A 20,727-nucleotide genomic window follows, 5' to 3' on the forward strand; every position below is an offset into this window, starting at 1 on the left:
ACTCCCAGGCAGCAGCCAGCCCAGCTGTAGTTGGCATTAAGAGTAACCCCAGTTAGTCATGACAACTGCAAACCCCCTTTACAGGGCCTGCACTCAATAAAGAACAACTAACAAGCCCTACCTTTATTACTTTTGTTACTGAAATCACAGGGCAAGGCTTCTCTTTGTGTGATTGGAAACAAAATGCCACATATCCAGTGTGGATAACTGAGGTGATGCTTTCTTGCATCGCTCCTGTAGCATTCCCACCTAGGGTAGAGTTGTTCCTCTTTCACTGTTTGATAGCTATTCACGCTGTGGAACTGAGCTTGAGCTCTTTCCCAACTTGCTGTGTGTATTACTTAACTATGTATTTAAGAGATTACTTTTCTAAGATTAGTTGACATCTGGCTGTTCACACCTAACCTGAGAAGAACCAGTCAAGGGCAACACTCGACACGTCTCATGCCACTGGGCAAATGACACCATGTAAAGCATTCATGCTTCCATAGCCTCATTAAGAACCAAGCAATACCTTTATTACAGGAAAACTAGTGATTAACTTAATACCACCTTTATTTGTAGATATTACTGCAAGAGTGCACATCACCTTACACACACAGAGAGGATGACACAAGCCTGCCACGAGGAGCTTACAGTTCAACTTTGACAAACAGCACATCAACCCTGGGAGCAGGAGGCATTGGGAGAGGCTAAAGCTGGCAGGTTAAAAAGAGAGGGCTTCCTTTAGAAGGGGATTGTCCCAAGAATGAAAAGTGACAGAGTCAGGCACAAAGAAGTGGCAAGCAGCAGGGGGAAGGATGACAACAGGGAGCACAGGACATGGTAAAAACAGATTGCACAGAGACAGGCAGAAAAACAAGGACCTGTAAGGTTTATAATTAACAGGTAAGAATGCAGCTACATAACACGGCATTGTTTCAGCCAGTCCACAGAAGAGAACGTGGTGACATATAAATCAGAAGTGGCTTTTTATTTTTAAGGAAGCAGCCCCTTTCCCATCAGGAATGCTACTGTAATACATATTTCTATTATGAGTACTTTGCACTTCTAAACTGGGAAGTGGGGAATACCAAAAGCTCTGCAGATAATAGAAAAGACTCAAAGAAAACCAAACCAACCCAACAAACAAAACCCTCAACACTTGTCATTTTAAATATTTCATTCTTTTTACCCTACAGTATCTGCTCTATAGTTGTGGCGTATTTTCCAAATTAGCAGCCTGTCAAGAAGGAAATCTCCCACTTTAAAACATGGTAGTGATTTACTGAGTTAAAATCTCGTTATCCTACAGTTTTCCTTTGTAGACGGAGCACGAAGAAGCCAGGCTTTGCTGTGGGAGTTAAGCATTCAATGCCTGGAGCAGCATTGCAGTGAAGTTGGAGTCTCAGCAAGATTTGCCTCTTTTGTGTTTTTGCAGACATCTGTGTCCAGTTTCATCTCACGGATCCTGACTCTCTGTGTCAGCAACTGAATAAAGCTGTAAGTGCCCTATTAAACAGAACAGCACACATTTTCTCTGCTACTCTTGACAGCATCGCTGCTATGAAGACTGTGTCAATGGTACTGACAGATTAGTGAAAGGAATAAGCCGTCACCCTCCCTTCCCCACTCAGTTTAATTCTCAGTTTATTTCCTGTAAGTATGGATACATATTACACACATTTAAAGTCTGTAGAGGCCAGGAGCAGTGTTTCCAAAGGTGCAATCACCCTTACACAGCAACACTCTTGAGTCTGAGGGCTCCTTCTGTGAGCAAGTACACACATACCAGGTCTCTACTTCATTAGCTCTAGCTGGGGATGCTGCTACAGAGGAGACAAGGGCTTTTCCATCATCACACTTTGGTGGCCCATTAATCTTTTTTTCCATAAGGTGGCTCATGCCACATAGAAAAGCACATCAGGAATCATCTTGGTCCCACATCACTTGGCTAAGAAAGCAGCAGTGCCGTTTTCCACTCCAGACTCCAGTAATCCACAATTACACTTCCATAACGGCCAAAGATCAAGGCAGGCTGCCCATGAACAACCACGTGTAACAGGACTATCCGAACAGCATTCACTTCTGCACCATGCAAAACGACATATAGAAGAGGCTGAAGCCACTATGCTCTATCCTCCAATGGGCCCACCCTGCAGGAGGTACAGTATTTAAGCAGTTGTGCCACAGTTGGTGGAGTATTTGCACACCCTGCCCACAGATCCAGGTTTTTGATAGATAAATGTGGGACTGCTCTTTCAAAGTAGTTTGGTTCACAATTATCAGAGTAAATAAAATCCTGCTACATCAGACCAGTTTTTCACCTAGCCCAGCATTTATTTTCTCCATCCTTGACCAATTCTTAAGAGACAGAGCACATAGAAAAAGAATTTTTCCTTGGCATAACTTTCTTATATACAGCAACTAAAAGTCTCCCTGAGTTAACAGATGTATCAGACCACTTTTAACCAGCCCCATGTTGGAAAATAGGCTTACAGAATAGTTTGGGTTGAAGGGACCTTAAAGCTCATCCAGTTCCAAACCCCCTGCCACGGGCAGGGACACCTTCCACTAGAGCAGCTTGCTCCAAGCCCCTGTGTCCAACCTGGCCTTGAACACTGCCAGGGATGGGGCAGCCACAGCTTCTCTGGGCACCCTGTGCCAGCGCCTCAGCACCCTCACAGGGAAGAGCTTCTTTCCCAATATTTCATCTAAATACTTCTCATCCCACAACTTCCCACTTGTGTACCCACTGCTCCTGGTGACTGCCAGCTGAAGGCACACTTTACTCACCATCTGCAAACAGAGCCTGAAACTCCAGCTCAAAAAGGAGTGAGGTTCTATTCCTCACAGCCGACCAGCAGCTTCTAAACACCACAGCCCATCAGCAGGGGTGCTAAGCACATACATCCACCATTTTATCAGATGAAACTGGCTTAGAAGCTATTCCACATAGAAGGCAGGAACTGGGAACTGCAGTAGGGAGGTAGATGGCAGAAGTAAAACGGTGATGTTTAATTTAGCTGCATCTCTCCTGTGGCTTCCTGAAAACATGCCACTATTCCCCCATTTTGCAGAGATATTTCTATGGGGAATTCAAGTGGCCAAAGAGTGGAAGCTACCACGTATGATGTTCTGAATGTGAGGTGGAAGTAATGCTGAGTCAGCACACCAACAGCCATCTGTTTTAAGACACTGCCAGTCTGAGGACACTCACCTGTCTGAGCTCTCACTGATAAAAGAAATAAATAAGTTACATTTAACCCATTATTGTCATGTCACAATCAGAGCACAAGTTGGAATCTTCACAATATTTAGGAGTATATAACATGAAATGCAGAAATCCATAGAAAGCCCTCTGGAAATCTAGGCAAGCTGGTGGTCTCCAAACGTGTACTTGAGACGATGCCAGGTGAACAGGAAAATGAATCAAGACTCTGCCTCCTTCATTATTGCTTGACACAGAAGATAGGAAAGCTGGGGCAGTGGCTAACTCATACCAAAGCTAGAGGTCAACAAAAGACAAGAAGTTGTACAAGAGTGAAGTGTTGACAGCAGGCAGCAAGGCTGTCTTGGAACAAACACATTTAATAAAAGCAACACATTAAAAAAACAAACCCACAAACGTGTAAAATACTCAAGTAGTGAGCTATTTCCAAAGGAGTGACTGCAGACTAAGAGGTACCACGGGGTGGAGAACCGTCTGAGCTGCCCGCAGGAGCCTGGCTGGAGATGGCGCTGCTGCCCCACAAAAGCTGCCTCCTCCTCCTCCTCCTCTGCTGGCAGGGTTTCCAGCCGTCCTGCCCAAGAGGTCACCAGCCTTCTGTAGGAAGGGTGAAGACCTGGCTGGGCTGAGCACCTGCATGCTCCAAGCCTTCTGTAACGGGGTTAACACCCAGTTTCCAGGTCATTTCCCAAAGGAAGGTCTGAGCGCGCTGTTGTTTCCAATCTCCAGCACTAACAGGGCAGCGATTGACTCTCAGACTTTCCCAACCAGACATAAAGCAGTTGAATGATTTACCCCCTGCCAGGCTTTGCAGTACCACAGGGGTCAGCAGTTCAGAAAGCACCACCACTGCATCTTCAGAACTGTTTGGTTTCTGCTCCCAACCCTCCCGACAGCCATTAGCTCAGCCCACTGCATTTGGTGCTGCATGTCCACTGGCAATAGCCACCCTCAACACTGCACCTTTCTGCTCCGAGCAGGTCCAAATGGTGCACTGGTTAATGCTAGTCACAATGCCATAGAGGCTGAGCTACCAACCTCAACAGAAAGGTTAAGGGCAGAAACATCAAATTTAGACAAGACTTAGGAAAACCTCTATAAAAATAAGCAGGTTAAAAATTCCCTTTATATTCCCTCCATGGTGAACAGACCTGGGGGCACCTTTACCCACACGTATTGCTCTAAGTCAGCTTCAGCATACAATCCATCACCATGTACTCTGTCCAGACAGAGCATCAGCGTTGTAGAAGGTTCTTAATACAGCCAAACCGGCAGCTTTTTGGTCAGTCGCAGTAACCTGGTGTTCAGCAGCTTGGGGGCTGTTACCAGAATGGTGTAAATAAGCTATGGCTGGAGGAAGAATTACTTCGCCACATCACCCATATGTCCACAGGATCCAGTTACCACACACAAAGGAGTGTTCTGCACTCATTGGTTCTTTTCAACAGCAAGTCAGCTCACAACATGTGAACACCAAGGTATTTGGAGCCCCAGAGCTCAGCTTCAAGAACCTTTTCCACCTTTAGTACATGCTGCTGCTCCCCTCCCAGGGTCACGGTGGAAGGAAGAAGAGGCAAAAGGCAACAAGTCCCAAAGCACTTCATCGGTAAATGAGACCCAATTCCTATCTCAAAGGTTCCAGGACTGCAGACAGTTTAAAACACGTACAGGTGGTTTATGGGCCAGGAAGAGGAGTCGTTCCAGGCCTTTGAAAGCTTGATCTAGGACCAAGCAGTACGCTAGGCTCTTCAGTGTGGAAGGCAGATCCATTGCTCACAAGTCTGTGTCATTTGCAGTAATAAAAGGTTTGGGAGCTGTCAGTGCTAGCAGCCAACATTTAGCAATACACTGAAGCTGTGCTCACACACGTAGGAATAAAATCCCCTTCCCTGCCTCAGGACCAGTCCAGGGTATGTCTGGATAGGCAATAAAACCACTGGGTCCAACTACATATCAAGCAGAGAGACCACTATGAAGCCTCAGGGAGGGAGGAACGTGCAGCTTGCATCCGAGACAATGTCACAGCCAAGGTTGGGGGAAGAGGAGGAGAAAACAGACTTCAGTGTGTTACCTTTGCAAACTCAAGTTAGGGTCTTTCTTCCCTCTTCCCCCATCCCTCTGTTCCTTCTCTCCCAAGTTTCCTATGCAGAGGCTCTGCCACTGGAGAGTGTGATCAGGGGATGGTTTAAGACACAGTATCTGTGTGGCCTTTATAAAAAGGGAAAGAGACCCGTGTTCTGGAATAAGGAGTGGGAAGTCTCCTCCTGCCACGTGTCTGAGGAAAGCACAGTCATGAGGTCCGGCCCTCACTCCAGTGATGGGCAAAGACTGGCAGAGCCAGGGGAGAAACAACCTGGCTTACACCACAGGTAGAACCCACGGACGTGGTAGGAACCTGTACAGGGGAGGTTGTATTTGAAGCAAGAGTTTAAACAAAGGCTTCCTCATTGGGAGTGCCGTTGATTTTGAAGAAGAGTTTGGCATCCTCCATCTTCTGCTTTTTTTCCCTCTCTAGCCTGCGCCTGTAGCACACCAGGTAGATTGGAAGGCAGAAACCCAAGAAGCTCACACCAAGCAAGCCGACATTCACCTGCAAGGAAGGAAGACAAAACACACTCAGGCAGGCTGTGAAGACAACCCAGTCACGCGTGCCACCGTGTCAGAACCCAGCCCACATCACTCAGCTGCAGGCAAACTGGGAGCCGCCCTGCTCAGGGTATTGACAACAACCTCCACAGGATCACATTTGCACTGCTGTGGCCAGAGCACCACGGGTAGGAGTTAAATGCTGCAAGGGTTGGAGGCTCTGGATCATGGCTGCAATGGTTTTGCTCCACAGAACAGTCGACTCCTCAACAGCCCACTGGGGTGGGCACAGGGGGAGAGTCCTGGTTTCTAGGCTACAAGACCCTCCTCATGTCATGATTTTACTGAGCTGCCCAGACAGGATCTCATCAAGAAAGAATATTAGCCCTACCCTTGGCTTTTCAGACATTAGCCCTTGGCTTTTTAGGCATTAGCATCAGCAACCCCAAATTTCCTGGTAATCAGAGGTAATAGCTCACAAGGGAAAGGGTATTTCTATGGCACTAAGGTCCACACAGCTTCACCCGCTTTTACTTGACAGGTTTTGACTTGCCACACAAACTGTTAGCACAAAGCACACCTGCAGCCTTTTCACTCCCTTTCTATACCACCAGCATAAGGGTTAGTGGCTTTCCCTCCCAGGGAGTCATTACCCACACACAGGGAAGTCTCTTGGACAGCACCAAGGTAACAGCAGACTAAAATTCCAGCTGGTTTTAACCTTGGTCCATACACAGGAGTCCTTTTGTTTCCAACGGAATGAGCCCAAATCATCTTAAACACTAAGCTTTGACGTTAAGTTTGGGAAGAACTTGCCCAGAGGGGGTCTCCTTCCAAAGGTCCCGTCAATGCCATGAAAAGAGGCTGCTGCAGAAGGGCGAAGAGGGCACTGATCAACGACTGCAACCCTGTCAAGCTGCCAAACTGGGTAGAGGGGTATCTGTCAACAGAGAAAGCAGCATTATTATATGTCACCTTGACTGTTCACATCACCCCGGTCAGATTACATTCCCAGTCAACTCCACAACACAACACAGACCCCAGACATGCATAATATGAAGAACTTCTCTCCCCTGGACTTATGTATAACTACCTCTTTGTGTGGAGCGTGTAGCTGTACCCCATGGTGTGCACAGTGCCTTTCTCTCCAGACTATTCTGATCCTGAGCTCTCAAACTCGATGCTCAAGCAGCATCAGATCTAGCACTTGTTTTGTTTCCCAGCTGTACTGCAGGCAGGTGGAAGTGCTTATACAACTACTGTTGCTATTGCAAAGGGACGAGAGTGTTGACATTTACAAGCTAAAAGCAGGGCCTCTTTATCCAGATGATTGCATTTGTGGCTGAGCAATCACTGTCATCTGGTCATAACAATTTGCTCCCTGTAGAAGTGAGTGAAACCTGAACAACAGGTTGGTGGGTGTTTTCCTTTTTAGAGGACAAGTCTGGTCCTAAGTCAAACTAAACAACACTGTTGATTAGGAAGTGCTGAGTATCAGACACTGCTCATGGAAAAACAGATTTCAGGGACAGCCTAACATCCTTCTCTATCCGTGACTGAGCAGCGTTTAAAAAGGGTCAGGTTAAACTAAGCTTGGAAAGAAAGAAGTGGGTCCAAACCTTGAAATATTCAAAGAGGTCACTCTCAAAGCAAAAACACCTCAGTCCAGGAAGTTCCAGAGTTGCTTCTACACTGATCCTGTTTGACTATTGCCAGATTATACATACAGCAACAAGCATTTATCTTGCCCAAGACAAAAACACTTCTAGCTGCCAGGGAACCAAAATCATATGCATTTTTGAAGCAGAATTTAGGCTGGTTTTCTAGTCTGAATTCCTTGGACATTGGGACTAAAACCCTTGACAGAAGGGATCTGTGGAGCCTCTATCCACAGAGATATTCAAAACCCAATTGACACAGTCCTGGGCAATGTGCTGTAGCTGACCCTGCTTGGACATGAGGGTTGGAGTCAGTGGTCTCGAGAAGTCCCTTCCCACCTCAACAATATCTGAAGGATAACAGCTTCTTTCTGTTCCTCAGGACAGAGGGGCAGATCTATTCCCAAACCCCAAACCATTGCTTCATAAGGAAGAGAGTACTTAGATTCAGCTATTGATAGTTTGGTGCATTGGAAACAGGATGGATGATGGCCTGGGAAAGGGAGTAGGCATCACTAATGGGATCTTGAGCAATGCTTTACTTCAGAGCAGACCAGTAGCAATGTATTATGTTAATGTTTTACCCAGACACGTAGCTACTCATTATAAGACAAAAAAAGCCTTGGAGTTTTTACTATATAACCTTAGTGTCAACAGCCTAGTATCATACCCAAGGCCCATTTACAGCTGTTCCTGTCTCATTGCAGTAGCTGTGCCAAAGGGATTAGCTGTTTCTGAACAAGGAAAACATCAGCTAGGACTTCAGTCCAACTATTATCATAGCCAGTGGTGACTGAGGAAACAAGTTGCATCATTTTTGCCCTCTGACCACAAAGACTTCACATCCTGATCCCCCTCTCACGTGAGCAGCTTATCATCCCAAACCAGTTTACCTGGCCAGCCATGTATTGTAGGCAAGCAGAGACTTACACAGCTGCGTAGAGGCCTCCCACAGCCGAGTGGATGAATCCTCTCACAATGGTGTGCAAAATGAAGGAAAGAATCTGGGAAGAGAAGCAGAAAGATGTCACATCCTAGATCCCACCTGGTTGTACCATACCCCAGCGTAACACTCCTAAAAGCTCTTCTTTGTAGCACAAAGGTGGGCTCGAGGAACCTCAAAGATCAGCACAAGAAGTTTCTATTCCTCTCTAAAAGCTCTGCTTTTCCATACTTGACAAAGGCCAAGGTGCAGTGCCCACTGAGGCTAAGCACACACAAGACCCATCTCACTTGTAATGTCCCAGCATCCCATGGCTGGTGTCACAATCCCTCCTGCTTGCTCTCGGGGATGGTTTAGTTAATTTTCCACAGGTTATTGCAGACAACACGTAGGTATGAGCAAACTGGCTGTTTGCCTGCATCATAAAGGCACATTGAAGGATAACATCAAATCCCTAGAACTCCTCCACCAAAACCAGATGGTGCCACAAAGTAAATAGGTTTATGACCCCACGGGTACCATTGAGCACAGCATCCGATGCAGGAAGAACCTGCTGTATAGATCAGTGTCATGCTTCTGCAAGCTATCTGACCATGAGCAGCTTATATCGAGCCCTGGTTAAATGCACCCACACTGCTGGGAGGATCTTGGTAGGGAAGTATTTGTGGTGACACAGCTTGAGTGTGAATAAATGCAGCGCCAACTCTGACATTTTAACTACAGCTGCTTCTTTAGGTTCCCTCAAGGGATGTAAACTGCACGGTTCAACTCTTAACACTGGAGTTCCCCAAGGAGTATAGAAGTCTCCCAGCCCTCCTGCCTCTAGCTGGGTCTGCTGGCTCACAGGACCTCGTGGCACTGTCCTGCCTGTCACTGTGCCAGGACACACACACCCCAGCCCCTCCATCACCCCCATCCGTTTGGCCTATTCACCTGCAGGGGTAGATTGGGAATAAGACAGGTGATTCCAAATCCAACCAGGAGGACGTTTGTGAATGCAAAGGCATTGGTGGCATTGGTGATTTTCTGGATCTGACGGTCACGCTTCTTCTTTTTCTTGTCACTTCTGGAAGGACAGCAAAGCCTGTGTTACACAAAGCACGCTCAGCAGCTACTGGAACTCACAGCAACATTCTCCACGTATCCCATCAACTCTATCTAAATGGGTTTGGCTACAGGTCTGCCTAAGGAGGTGGTGGGGTCTCCACCAGTGGAAGCTGAGGAACATCTAGGCAATCATTTCAGTGCTGTTAGTCTTACTGTTTGGCTAGAAGGGAAGTCTGAACCTCCCCTTGCTATGAGTTACGTTTGCTCTTCTTGACTGATCTCAGTGGACATGGAGGGCAGTCTGGTCCTTTCCTCTGCAATTATCAAGTCTTCCTTCAGGCTCGCTTTCTATCCTGAAGAACCAACATCCTTTCCAGTCCTTCATCACCACACACATCATGCAGAGCAGAGGGGGGCCTGCTACGCGGCTGCGTGTCCCGTGTGCCGCACACTACGCACTGCTCAGCGTTGCTCTCCTCGGTCTCTTCTGAGCCATCATCGCACTCTTTCAGCCTCCAGTCCATGATGTACCCGATCACAGGCGCTGTCAGCAGGCACAGCAGTTGCAATACCCCAAAGATGGAAGTGTAGAGAGCCACTGCAGGGAAAACAAGAGAGATTTAAGGAGCTGTCAGTCCAAGTGATACCATAGCAGCAAGAGAAAAGAAACTGCTCCTCCCTACAGATCGCCTCTCATTAAGAGCCCAGACCCAATCTACTCGCCAACTACCAGGCAAGGGCTTAAGGAGACAAGGTACCAAAGCCCCATTCCATCATATAGGCTCCCAGAAGCATGACATTAGAGTGGACATACCAGGCACACTTGCTTCAACCATTCTAGTGATCCTGCATCAGCCCAACAGCAGGTAGGGCTCCAGAAACAGGATGCAGCTACTGCTTAATGCCAGTGAGGTTTATGCTGGTTCAAACCAAAAGGGAAAGTTCTTACAAGCAACACATCCTGCATTAGTCATCCCCTCTCCCGCCTCACTGGGACCTGCAGTTACATCTTCTCCAGCCAGGAAGCTCCAGCAAGAACCAGCCAGGCCATGGAGGTGAGGACTAACCCATTTGGTGCTGAATGGGCAAGTTTGGAGGCAGAGGAAGGGGAGATTAGCAGCAAAAATCCCCACAGCACCATTAAGAACTCAAACCGATGATAACTCCCCTTGTGTTAAAGACGGGAGAAGCATCTACACAGCTTCCTAAGGGAAAGCTGATGCCAGCAGACTTCGAAGAAACCATCCCCTCCCGTCACTGAACAGTTCCCCCACCCTGCAGCACTGTTTCCACTTCCTCTCCGCAGCCCATGTGATGGGTTTGGGCATCACACAGCAGCGTGGTGAGTCACTGGTGTACCACAGCTCTGGAGGAAGGACTCCGAAACTGCCCACCTCAGCACAGAGCGTTCACCAGCTTACAGCGCCGAGGAAAAACAACCAAGAATGTCAGCGTGTCCCTCCCAGTGCATTTCCAGACCTACCCAAAGAACTGGAGCCAGGATTTATACCAGAGTTATCTCAGTAATGGAGAGAAGTTTCCAATAAGCCCTTCTCTTAAGCTGCTGCAGCACAGCCCAGCAGGGCACCTGATGATACTTTCCTGGCTCCAGTTGCTGGCAAAGGAACCAAGAGGCACTTCCAACTCCAGCCTCACATTCATGCCCCCATTACCTCCTCAAAGGCAAGGCCTGAAGTGGCCCCACATCCCCATCTCATTATAGCAACTGCTGTAGCCAGGAGAGGCAGGTGGCATCACCCTCTACAAGCACTCATGGAGCTGGTTTGCTCTTGTCTGGTTATTTTTTAATAGAGGGTAAGAAGCAAGCCATGCTGTCATGCTTTGCCTCTTCATGCCATTCTGAACACTTCATCTTGGGCTCTACGCAGCAAGGGCAGAAGCCAATGTGAAGCAGGGAATGGAATCTATGGGATCAGCAAAAAAAAAAGGAGGATAGCAGCTGCTATAAAACTGGGCCGCCTCAATTTGTTTATCATCTTAAAAACCATCCTTTCCTAAGGAGAAATAAAGCAAACAATACCTAGCAGATACCACCAGAAGTAGAAGCCTGACTAGAGCAAACAAAGGGTGCACACGTGGGGACAGCCCCTTACATCCACTGTTCTACATGTCTTTCCCTCAAAGTTCTCCTAAGCAAGCACCTCATACAACCCAAGGTCTCCAAGTATTACCAGATTTGAAGCAAGGTGACACTTCAGTAAAGATGCAGCCACATTTCAGCTTCTAGATATCAGGTTTATCCTCTCCTGCCTGCCTTTTACAGGATGACTTGCAGAGCTACCAAACTTCTTTGCTTCTCCCCCATCTTTTAGGGGTTTTTACAGGCTGACTGCTCTGTCCATGTCTAGGTTTTCAACATGGTCTGAGTCACCATAACTGCTTCAAGGGCACGGTGCCCTGCTGCAGCTTAAAAGACTTCACTTTCGGAGTGATTTTCCCCACATCCTTCTCTCCTGCTCAGGAATATTGACGTTTCCTTTGACCACCACACTTGCAGGATTGACTCAACTCTCCCCTTCCCTTGCTGAATGCAACCAAGAGCAGATGCAGGTGGAGGGAGCTCTTTAAACAAACCCATGTTCAAGTAAACAACTGCAAGAAGAACAAGGAATGCTAAGGGAGCAGCATCCCACCCTCTCCTGATCCGCACAGATCACAGTCCAGAGAGCTCCACATGCCTTGGAACTGCTCTCACAGCCTGACACTGCTGCGACTGGACAATACCACTGTTTTGCTGATGCTATGGAAACACTAAGACATTGGAGTGCACTGTGAGCCCAGGCTAATGCAGGGGGAGGAGAGGGGAAAACGGGAAGAAATCTTAAAGGTGGCACAGAGAAAATGCAAGACACCCAAGGGACAATCCCTTTATTAACATGGGAACTTGACCTAAAGAGAATTGGCAGCACATATGTAAGTCGAAAATACCAAGGAGGGAAGGAGAGGAGGGGAATGAAAGAGAAATAACTAAAGCAAGCCAGGGGAAAAAGGAAAGAATCCGGGTGGAAGAGTTACAAGGTAAGCAGAAACCGAAGCAGTGTTGGGCAAGGCAGGCAGCGTGGAGTTTGTCCTGTTTACTGTTTCATGTCTCAGTGAGCTCTTGAGCCAGGAGATAAAGAGCTGAATGCTGCAGGCTGTCAAAGGCTCAAGAACCAAAGCGATTCAGGGAATGCCAAGCCACTTGGAGTTTCCCAGTTTCCATCCCTCCCCCAGAGCTCCCTCCTCTTTCCAGAGGCGTGCCTCTTGATTTATCAGCTTCATGCAATCCAGATTTAACAAGTCCAAACTGGATCTTACTACAAAGGACACACACACACACACACACACACACACACACACGGGGTGGGGGGGGGAAAGGCTAAGTCCTGTTTTGCAATCCTGGGTATTTTCAACAACAGCAAGCTAATGTATTCCTTCCCGTTTGCTCCATGTACTCAGAGCTATAAATACAAGGCCAGGGCAATGAGTGCCCCTGAGCCTCCCCAGCACACAACAAGCTGCACAAAACAGCCCTGACTTCACTTCTCCCCCCTGCAGCTGCTGGTTGAGACACCTCTAAGTCCAACCATTAGTCACTGGAGTCAGCTGCGCCGTCCTTTGTGCTTGCTTGGGATAACCAAGGCAAACACCTGATGAAATAGGCTTTCCCATGAAAACAATTATCACAGTGCAGCCCCAGAGGCTGCTTTCAACAGCCCATCTGGGGAAATAACATGGAATAGTGTTTTAACAGGCACAGGGCTAAAATTAGCTTGACATTCAAGTGTCTACCTCCCTGCCCCGCTGTCCTGGGCTAGCTCCAGCCCTCCACTAGACCCTACCAGCAGCTGTCAGCCGCACTCTGACACCACTAATGGCTACACACGGTGTATCTGCTGAGTAATCAGGCTTGCTGGCCTCTTGTAAGGACCAAGTCCAGGTCAGGTCCCACTTCCAAGGAAGCAGATCGATGTTTTCGGGTTAACCTTACCTTGATCTTTATCTCCAGACAGAAACTCAAGGATGGTGTTCATGGCTCCCATGTAGAAGATGAGCCGCAGCTGAGTGACACACATGGTGATGAGGCTGAGCAACAAGATAGGACTGAAGACACTCTTCATGAAGGAGGGAGAAGCTGCAGAAGGAATAACAGAGTCTCTGAAGAAGGCAAAAGGAAGCTTCAAACCATTCACTTCTGCCATACCACCGCGTAAGGAAGGGCTTGGTCATGATGGCAACAGTCTAAGAGACAGCAGTGACCATGCACTGTCCTCCTGCAGCCACACCAGTCACCCACGCTGTTGTCCCCACCACTGGCAACACCATATGGTACATTTAGGCAAGTATATAAGACCAGGATTCCCTATATAGCTGAACTTGTGTTTAAATACTGGTGGCTGGCACATGGCCCTGGCAACGCACACATCACCTATATCTCTTACAAACAGGTCTGGAGGCAACAGAGAGGCCAAGAGGCCTTGTGCCAACACAAGCATCCCACTCCTAGAACCACACCTGCATTGTCAGGCTGGCACTTCACTTCCAGGTCCACTGTGGACAGGCAGAGCTTGTTGTTCTCCTGCAAGGCTGTCGGCTCCTTGGGGCCCTTCATGGAGCTCCCCACGCTGAGCCGGCGCCCCACGGTCGTCACTTGCTTGTAGAACTGTTTCCCAGTGATTTTGTGGTCAAATCCCAGCCAGCTGAACTTGATTTTCACCCTGTCGGGTAGCAAAGAGCATGAGAGCTGCAACCCAGGGCAAGGAGTCAGAGGCAGTTAAAGCTGCAGGATGAAAGGCTACACGTGGATTTAATGAGCTGGTTTCCATCGACAAGCCTACAAACGGTCTGGATCCAGAGCACAGAGTTACTTCCCCAGGGCCAGTTTGGCATAGGTCAATATAGAAATACTTATGACTACTGACAGATCATTTTTCCTTCTTAATTCCTATGCTTTGGGAAGCTCCCCTTCCCACAGACATCCACCAGCCAAGACATAATGCGAATGGCAGACGTAAATCCTCAGCCTAAGAAACGGCAGCAATAAACAACATGCAAGGGAGTTCCCTGTCCAGCACTCCAAATGAGGTGTGAGAGCACTTCCTAGAGGATTAAAAATGGGATCAGCCCTCCAGGCCAGTCTAGAGGACACTTACGAATAGTCCATGTCTTCTGGTCCTGGGAAAGGCTCCAGGGGCCAGTTGAAGAAGCAGTTGAGGAAAACTAATCCTGCACAGCTTGCCCAGACCAGCAGAATGAGGATGAAGGAGACCCCAAAGTCGTATATAACCTGGAAATCACAAGGGAACATGGTTTTGGCTATAAGAGCAGGAAGATACTTCAATAGTCTTTGAATGAGGACTGAGTGGGAAAGAACATCCTACATTTAAAAAGGGTTTAACTCAAGTAGTAACAAAAGCCAGGTTTGTGACATGCAGGTTTAGGAAGAGAGGTGTATCCACATCTTTAACAGCAGCTATAGCTGGAATAACATGCATTTCTCCTTGGAACTTCTCTGCACACTTGCAGCTCACCTGTACTATATCCCCTTTTATGCTAACTCTGCAATGAAACACCTTGGTTCAGAGCCACTATTGCTCCACCAAGGCAGCCCAAGTGACCATCTCCTCTGTCCCTTCAGTGTGGTTTGCTCACTCTGTGTTCAAAGCCAACCACCATTAACAATCACACAGATTAAATACACACAGGTATTAAAAATACATCTATACATTCCTTAGAGCATAAAAAACCCAATCTTTCATAAAAAAAGATCTTCAGTTTGCCACTCATTTACCACTTTGAAACACTGTCTATTAGTAGTGTAATAGTAGTAATAGTGTCTATTATTAACAGACCCTTCTCTTTGCAGTAGTCGTTGCATTCTTGAGGCCACCTTCTAACACAGAAGGGAACTGAACCTTGCAAATGCACACCTCCAAGTGGTTTAACAAACAGCCCCTTTTTCCTTGCTGTATCATTGCTAAATGGTGCAGGATGCCAGCAAACGGCACCGGTGGCGAGTCATTATCCCACAGCCTCACCTTGATTCCTGGAAAAGTCACAGCAGAGGAAGCATAGGAGCCAATCATCAGGGCAATGAACGTGGAACGGAGGTCACCAAACATGTTGGGCAGCTGGGGAAGGAAAAGATGGGCTGAAACAGGGAAGGGAAGGAGGCTTTCTTGAGAAGATATTGGCATTTAGGATTAAGGCTCCCGGATACCACAGTCTGAAGCAGCCGGTTTTACTCCAGAATGGCTTGGCTCCTCAGGTTGCATTGATGCCTGCAGCATCAGGGAATATCGACAGTCCAAGAGTTATGGGCTTAACAGCACTGTTTCTTTCCAGACTGGCAGCATAACTTGGCATCAGTTACCTTTAGCACAGGAGCGTTTGCTCCTGCCCTTGTGCTTTAAGAGCTCCTTACCCCAAGCCCGTAGCCACCACCACCTTTCTTGGCCAGGTTCTTTTACACATCCCCCTCTTTATGGCCAAGAGCTGTTAGACACAGGGCTGTGATCGCTGCACAGCCTTCAACACACCCTGCAACTCCTTGAGCTGCCAGGTTGGTTTATGCACCCAAAGCTTTGCAGTAGACCAGAAAGTTCCTGTTGCAACAAGAAGGAGCAGAGACAAACACGAACTGTGTTGCTGTTTGAGTTTCCATCTCAAGGTAGGTTGCTGCCTCCTTCCATGAAAGGAGGCTCTCTTGTAGAGAGGGGCTCAAGCTGGTTATTTCTGCATCAGCTGCATGCCCAAGCACACTATCTAGCAGGGAGGTGCAGGAAGGCAATCATCACAAACACAATACCCACGGCTTTATTGCCTGCTGCAGGTAGGAAGCTGCTGAACTCTGCATCAAGCAGCAGGCAATAGCACCTCATGTTCCTGCCACCTCCCCACTTCAGTGCCTGAGCTCCTACCAGGTATGATGGCATTGCTGAGAGCAGCCCAGGCTGGTTCTGCAAGGATCTATTGGGAAAGCAAAGCTCTCTGTAGGCACGGCTAGAAGCAGCCCACAGCATCCAAGTCTGCCACCTCAACACCAAAAGCACTCCCAGGCTGGCTCTCCAGCTCCTGCTTCCACTCAGGACCCAAAAGCAGAGTGGAACAGGACACAAAGACCTTCCCACCCTCTTGGGAAAGGATGACCTCCCCATTTTCCCAAAGCACCGTAATTTAACCAGCTTCCATCACTAATGCTAGCCTGCAAGCTGGAGATTCCAGGGAGAAGCTCTGAAGTGGCAGGCTCAGAGCTTGGCTGCTACCTCCCGAAGCTGGTCAACACACAGAGATTCTGCTGCAGGATGACAGCAGAATCCCCTCCCACCTCCTTTTTTGGGTCACTCCATCCCCAAATTCACATGGGCATCGCTACCACGTCAGCCTCAGAGGGCCTTCAAAGCAGGACACTGCGGGAGCCTTCTAGGACTAAAGGCATAACCAGCATTTTATCTGCTTAGAGATGCTGCTGAGCAAAAATCATCCAGAGAATATTAGATGGAGCCTGAGCAAGCAAACGCTGTCATCGCATTCCCCTTCCCCGCCTGGAAAACAAATCCATCTTTCCCAGGAGCAGCATATAAGGCAAGCAAATCTGGCTTGTGTCACGGCAGGGCCGGCGTGTTTACAACGCAAGTATGCCTGTGCGGGAGCACTGGAGGATCCATCTGCCTGTTTATCATCCCTCTGTCTCACTGCAGAGCTTCCTATGCAGTGCAGTCTCCAGGTCCTCACATAACCCCCGGCCAAGGGAGCGGCACCAATGATGCTGGTGGTGAGCCCTGAGCAGAGGCAGAAAGCACTGCACTGCTCTGCAGAGAGCATCCATCCCCACACCCAGCCCCGGCTCCCTGCATGCGGGATGGCTGCCAACAGGCTGCTTTCAGGAGCTGCAGGCAGGAAACGGCGAAGGATCCAAAGGTCTGTTACCAGGCACCAAAAAAAAAGTCTCTTCTTGGAAGCAGTGGCCTAAATACACAGCCCAGCAAACAGCATCTGCAGAGCACAAGAGCTGCAGGTTACAGAAGAGCCGGTGGCTGTCGCCAGGGCAGGGCACTGATTTAACGCCAAACATCCCCAACCTAAAGCAGTCTCCAGCAATGACAGTAAACAGCAGGGAGCTGGGAGCAGGAGCTCCACAAACACAGCTGCTGCTTGGCTCGGGCTGGTTTCCCCCCGCCCCGAGATCACAGAAAGCCTTTTTCCTAACACACAGCTCCCAGGTGGATCCTCCTGCTCCGAGGGTCACTGCAGACATAGATGGGTATTAAAGCAAGCAGTGTTACCCAGCAAATCCCAAGTGTGCTAGAACAGGAGTCCTAGAAACGCTAAAGATGCCCAAAATGCTATTTTGGCACCAAGCAAGCAGCCAGATGACAAAAAAAAAAGGACATTGGAGATTTAAGGTCTTATCCAACTCAATCTAAGGGGAAACTGCCAACACCGAGCACTTGGGAGGAAAAGAAACCTGAGCCTATCTGGAGGAGGAGAGGGGAAGCAAAAGGAACAAGTCATCCATCCCTAGGCAGAAAAACAACTAGTAAACCAGCTAGTAAAATAACACACAGTATCTGCTAAGCCATGTTCTCATGCTGTCTTCACAGCAGCAAGCATGGGGCAAACCAAGCCCCAGAGCAAGGGGCCTCTTTGTCTTCCTGCCTCCAAGAGGATCTGCCCCTCATTCTGATCCTATCCCACAGCCAGAAGGGATTCCTCCTCCTCCTCCACCTTCTGCCCATTCTGGTACAACCGCCCCAACCCCACGATGACAGAAACACAAACTCCTCCTGTTTAAAGGTCAATGATACTCAATGTATTATTAACTTCATGCCCTGTCCGAAAGACAGGGACTTCATTTTGTCATGCCCTTATTACAGGCACGCAATCCTAAACTGATAAAACACTTCCTTCTTGTGGATTATTTTCTCATCTGTCCTATAATGAGTTGAAGACCTTAAATCTTCTTTTTTTAAGCAATTTTATCCACTTTTGCCTGAGGACAACCCCTCTACAAGATACCACAGCAGTATTACCAAACCCAGTTCCCCTCTTCTTGCAAGGACTGTTTGGGAGAACAGTGGAAGGAGTCGAGGGATTGAGAACTAGACTATAGGGGAACGGTGTTTTTGTCCAAGCTAAGCTTTGTTTTCCTTATCAGGGGTACATTTGGACACTAAAATGTCCTCCAGGAAAGCCTCAAGCTGCCCTCTTTGTCCAAAGCAGATGGGAATTCCTGTTCCCGTTCTCCAACGGAAAAGAACACAAAGCCCTAAGTTTTCCTACTATCTCCAAGCAGAAAACACTCCCTACACAGAGATGCTCCCCTGCTCCGACTCAAGGGTGAAGAGCAAAGCAGCTGTGATTCTCTGAGAGGAAAACAGGGCAGGGAACAATCTACCAAAGGCTCTTTGTGGTAATTTATCACACATGTTTGTTTCTCTGCATGAAATAGCTTCTGAGCAGAACCAGCACCAGATTCCTGCCTTGTCCGAGCCACCAACACGGAGCCGTTTCCATTTCCCACCCTCGCTCACATTGGTTCAGACCGAGTCACGAAGCAGAAATCTCCCCTCTGCATTTGAACAGCAGGCACAGCCTGACCTTGTTCCCAGAAGCAGGAACATCGCCGCTCCCTGGCTCTCCCTCCTCCCCACGGCACACAGCGCAGGGTACCCAGAAACAGCAGCTTGCTTTGGCTCTGCGTGTGCTTACATGATAGCCAGGGGACCTGTTAGTGAGGAAGGCTTTGAACCCAAAAGACAGAGTGGAATACTGTCCCAGCATCCCTTAAAGATCCCGTTTATCCTTTTACAGGCATTGGGGATCTCCTGCCCTGCCATCAGATCGCACCATGCCCATGCACAGCGGTATCCTGGGGAGCACCCCAACTCCTGCCTGGGGGGGCAGAGCAGCAGCTCACTCAGCAGTGGGATTGTCCCGTTTCCTGGAGCACGTCAGGACACTCGTGGCAGGCAGGAGAAGGAAGTCACCTTGCTTTGACTCCCGTGTGCACGTGGGTGCTCGGCAGCCAGTGCCTGCGGCAGCCAGAACGAGCTCACTTGGCACCACGAGCTGCTCAGTGCTCGCTGCCTCCATAGAATGAAGGTCATAGAATCATAGAACAGTTAGGGTTGGAAAGGACCTTAAGATCATCCAGTTCCAGCCCCCCTGCCATGGGCAGGGACACCTCACACTAAACCATCTCACCCAAGGCTTCGTCCAACCTGGCCTTGGGATGGAGCATTCACAACCTCCCTGGGCAACCCATTCCAGTGCCTCACCACCCTCACAGGAAAGAATTTCCTCCTTAGATCCAATCTAAACTTCCCCTGTTTAAGTTTTAACCCGTTACCCCTTGTCCTGTCACTGCAGTCCCTAATGAAGAGTCCCTCCCCAGCATCCCTATAGGCCCCCTTCAGATACTGGAAGGCTGCTATGAGGTCTCCACGCAGCCTTCTCTTCTCCAGACTGAACAGCCCCAACTTTCTCAGCCTGTCTTCATACGGGAGGTGCTCCAGTCCCTGATCATCCTCGTGGCCTCCTCTGGGCTTGTTCCAACAGTTCCATGTCTTTTTTATGTTGAGGACACCAGAACTGCACACAATGCTCCAGGTGACCTTACAAAGGTCTTTGAGGCTGCTCTTTCAGTGTTGGCTTCAGCCTTCCCTTGGTACAGGATCATCCCCATGTCCGCGTGTGGAATGGACCCACAAGAGATCCCCACATCACTGCAGGCACCACGAGCATCCCAGCTCGCAGGTAGAACCACGCAGGGACAAAACAGGAAGCTGACAGTGAGCAAAATACACCTGCATTTAACAGCCACCACCACAGCTCCGTTATGATGTGGGGGAAGAAGTGCTCCCCTCCCACTATAAGCTATTTATAATCACATTCACATGCCTCAGGTACCAAAAAGCAGCTACATCTGGATGTGAGGAGCCAGGCCTGAAGCCACCTCAGCTCTTTACAAAACACACTGCTGTTGTCCAGAGGGCACGGGCTCCACCTGAGGTCTCCCTGCAGGCACTCAGAGCATCACTGCTTACCCCAGACCTCCTCAAGGCTTGCATCTCTTCTTGGAAGATGTGACCTTTCTCCTGCTGCTGTACTTCCTTAGTGCTGTGGAACAGGCTCACTAATGACAGAGCTAATAAGTGAGTGGCTTTGCTTACTTTTCCCGGTGCTAAAAGCCACAGTACAGCACATCCAATACATCTCAGCCCTTGCCCTTCCTCCTCTCATCACCAGTGGCTCTAAAACAACCCACGACCCTTTAATAACCA

At 48.6% G+C, this 20,727-nt stretch overlaps 1 protein-coding gene across 2 annotated transcripts in view; it reads right to left on the reverse strand.

Annotated features, from left to right (window-relative positions):
• Nucleotides 1–3,523: 3,523 nt before the first annotated feature.
• Nucleotides 3,524–20,727, reverse strand: part of SLC43A2 (solute carrier family 43 member 2) — a 28,972-nt gene continuing 11,768 nt past the window's right edge. The window contains exons 6-14 of one of the 2 annotated variants that reach the window (XM_061470036.1): nucleotides 15,481–15,573; nucleotides 14,596–14,729; nucleotides 13,958–14,160; nucleotides 13,434–13,577; nucleotides 9,902–10,040; nucleotides 9,329–9,461; nucleotides 8,383–8,456; nucleotides 6,611–6,734; nucleotides 3,524–5,798 (exon numbers count right to left, since the gene is read on the reverse strand). In XM_061470036.1, coding sequence (XP_061326020.1) covers nucleotides 5,637–5,798; nucleotides 6,611–6,734; nucleotides 8,383–8,456; nucleotides 9,329–9,461; nucleotides 9,902–10,040; nucleotides 13,434–13,577; nucleotides 13,958–14,160; nucleotides 14,596–14,729; nucleotides 15,481–15,573 — 1,206 coding nt within the window. In that variant the 3' untranslated portion in view covers nucleotides 3,524–5,636. Of the gene's footprint in view, nucleotides 5,799–6,609; nucleotides 6,735–8,345; nucleotides 8,457–9,328; nucleotides 9,462–9,901; nucleotides 10,041–13,433; nucleotides 13,578–13,957; nucleotides 14,161–14,595; nucleotides 14,730–15,480; nucleotides 15,574–20,727 lie in introns of those variants that run through there. The other variant, XM_061470035.1, reaches the window with a different exon arrangement.

This window comes from Pezoporus flaviventris, unplaced genomic scaffold (assembly GCF_033815535.1).
Source record: "Pezoporus flaviventris isolate CSIRO_AGI_PZ_B2104156 unplaced genomic scaffold, CSIRO_AGI_Pfla_v1 ptg000063l, whole genome shotgun sequence".
NCBI lineage: Eukaryota > Metazoa > Chordata > Aves > Psittaciformes > Psittacidae > Pezoporus > Pezoporus flaviventris.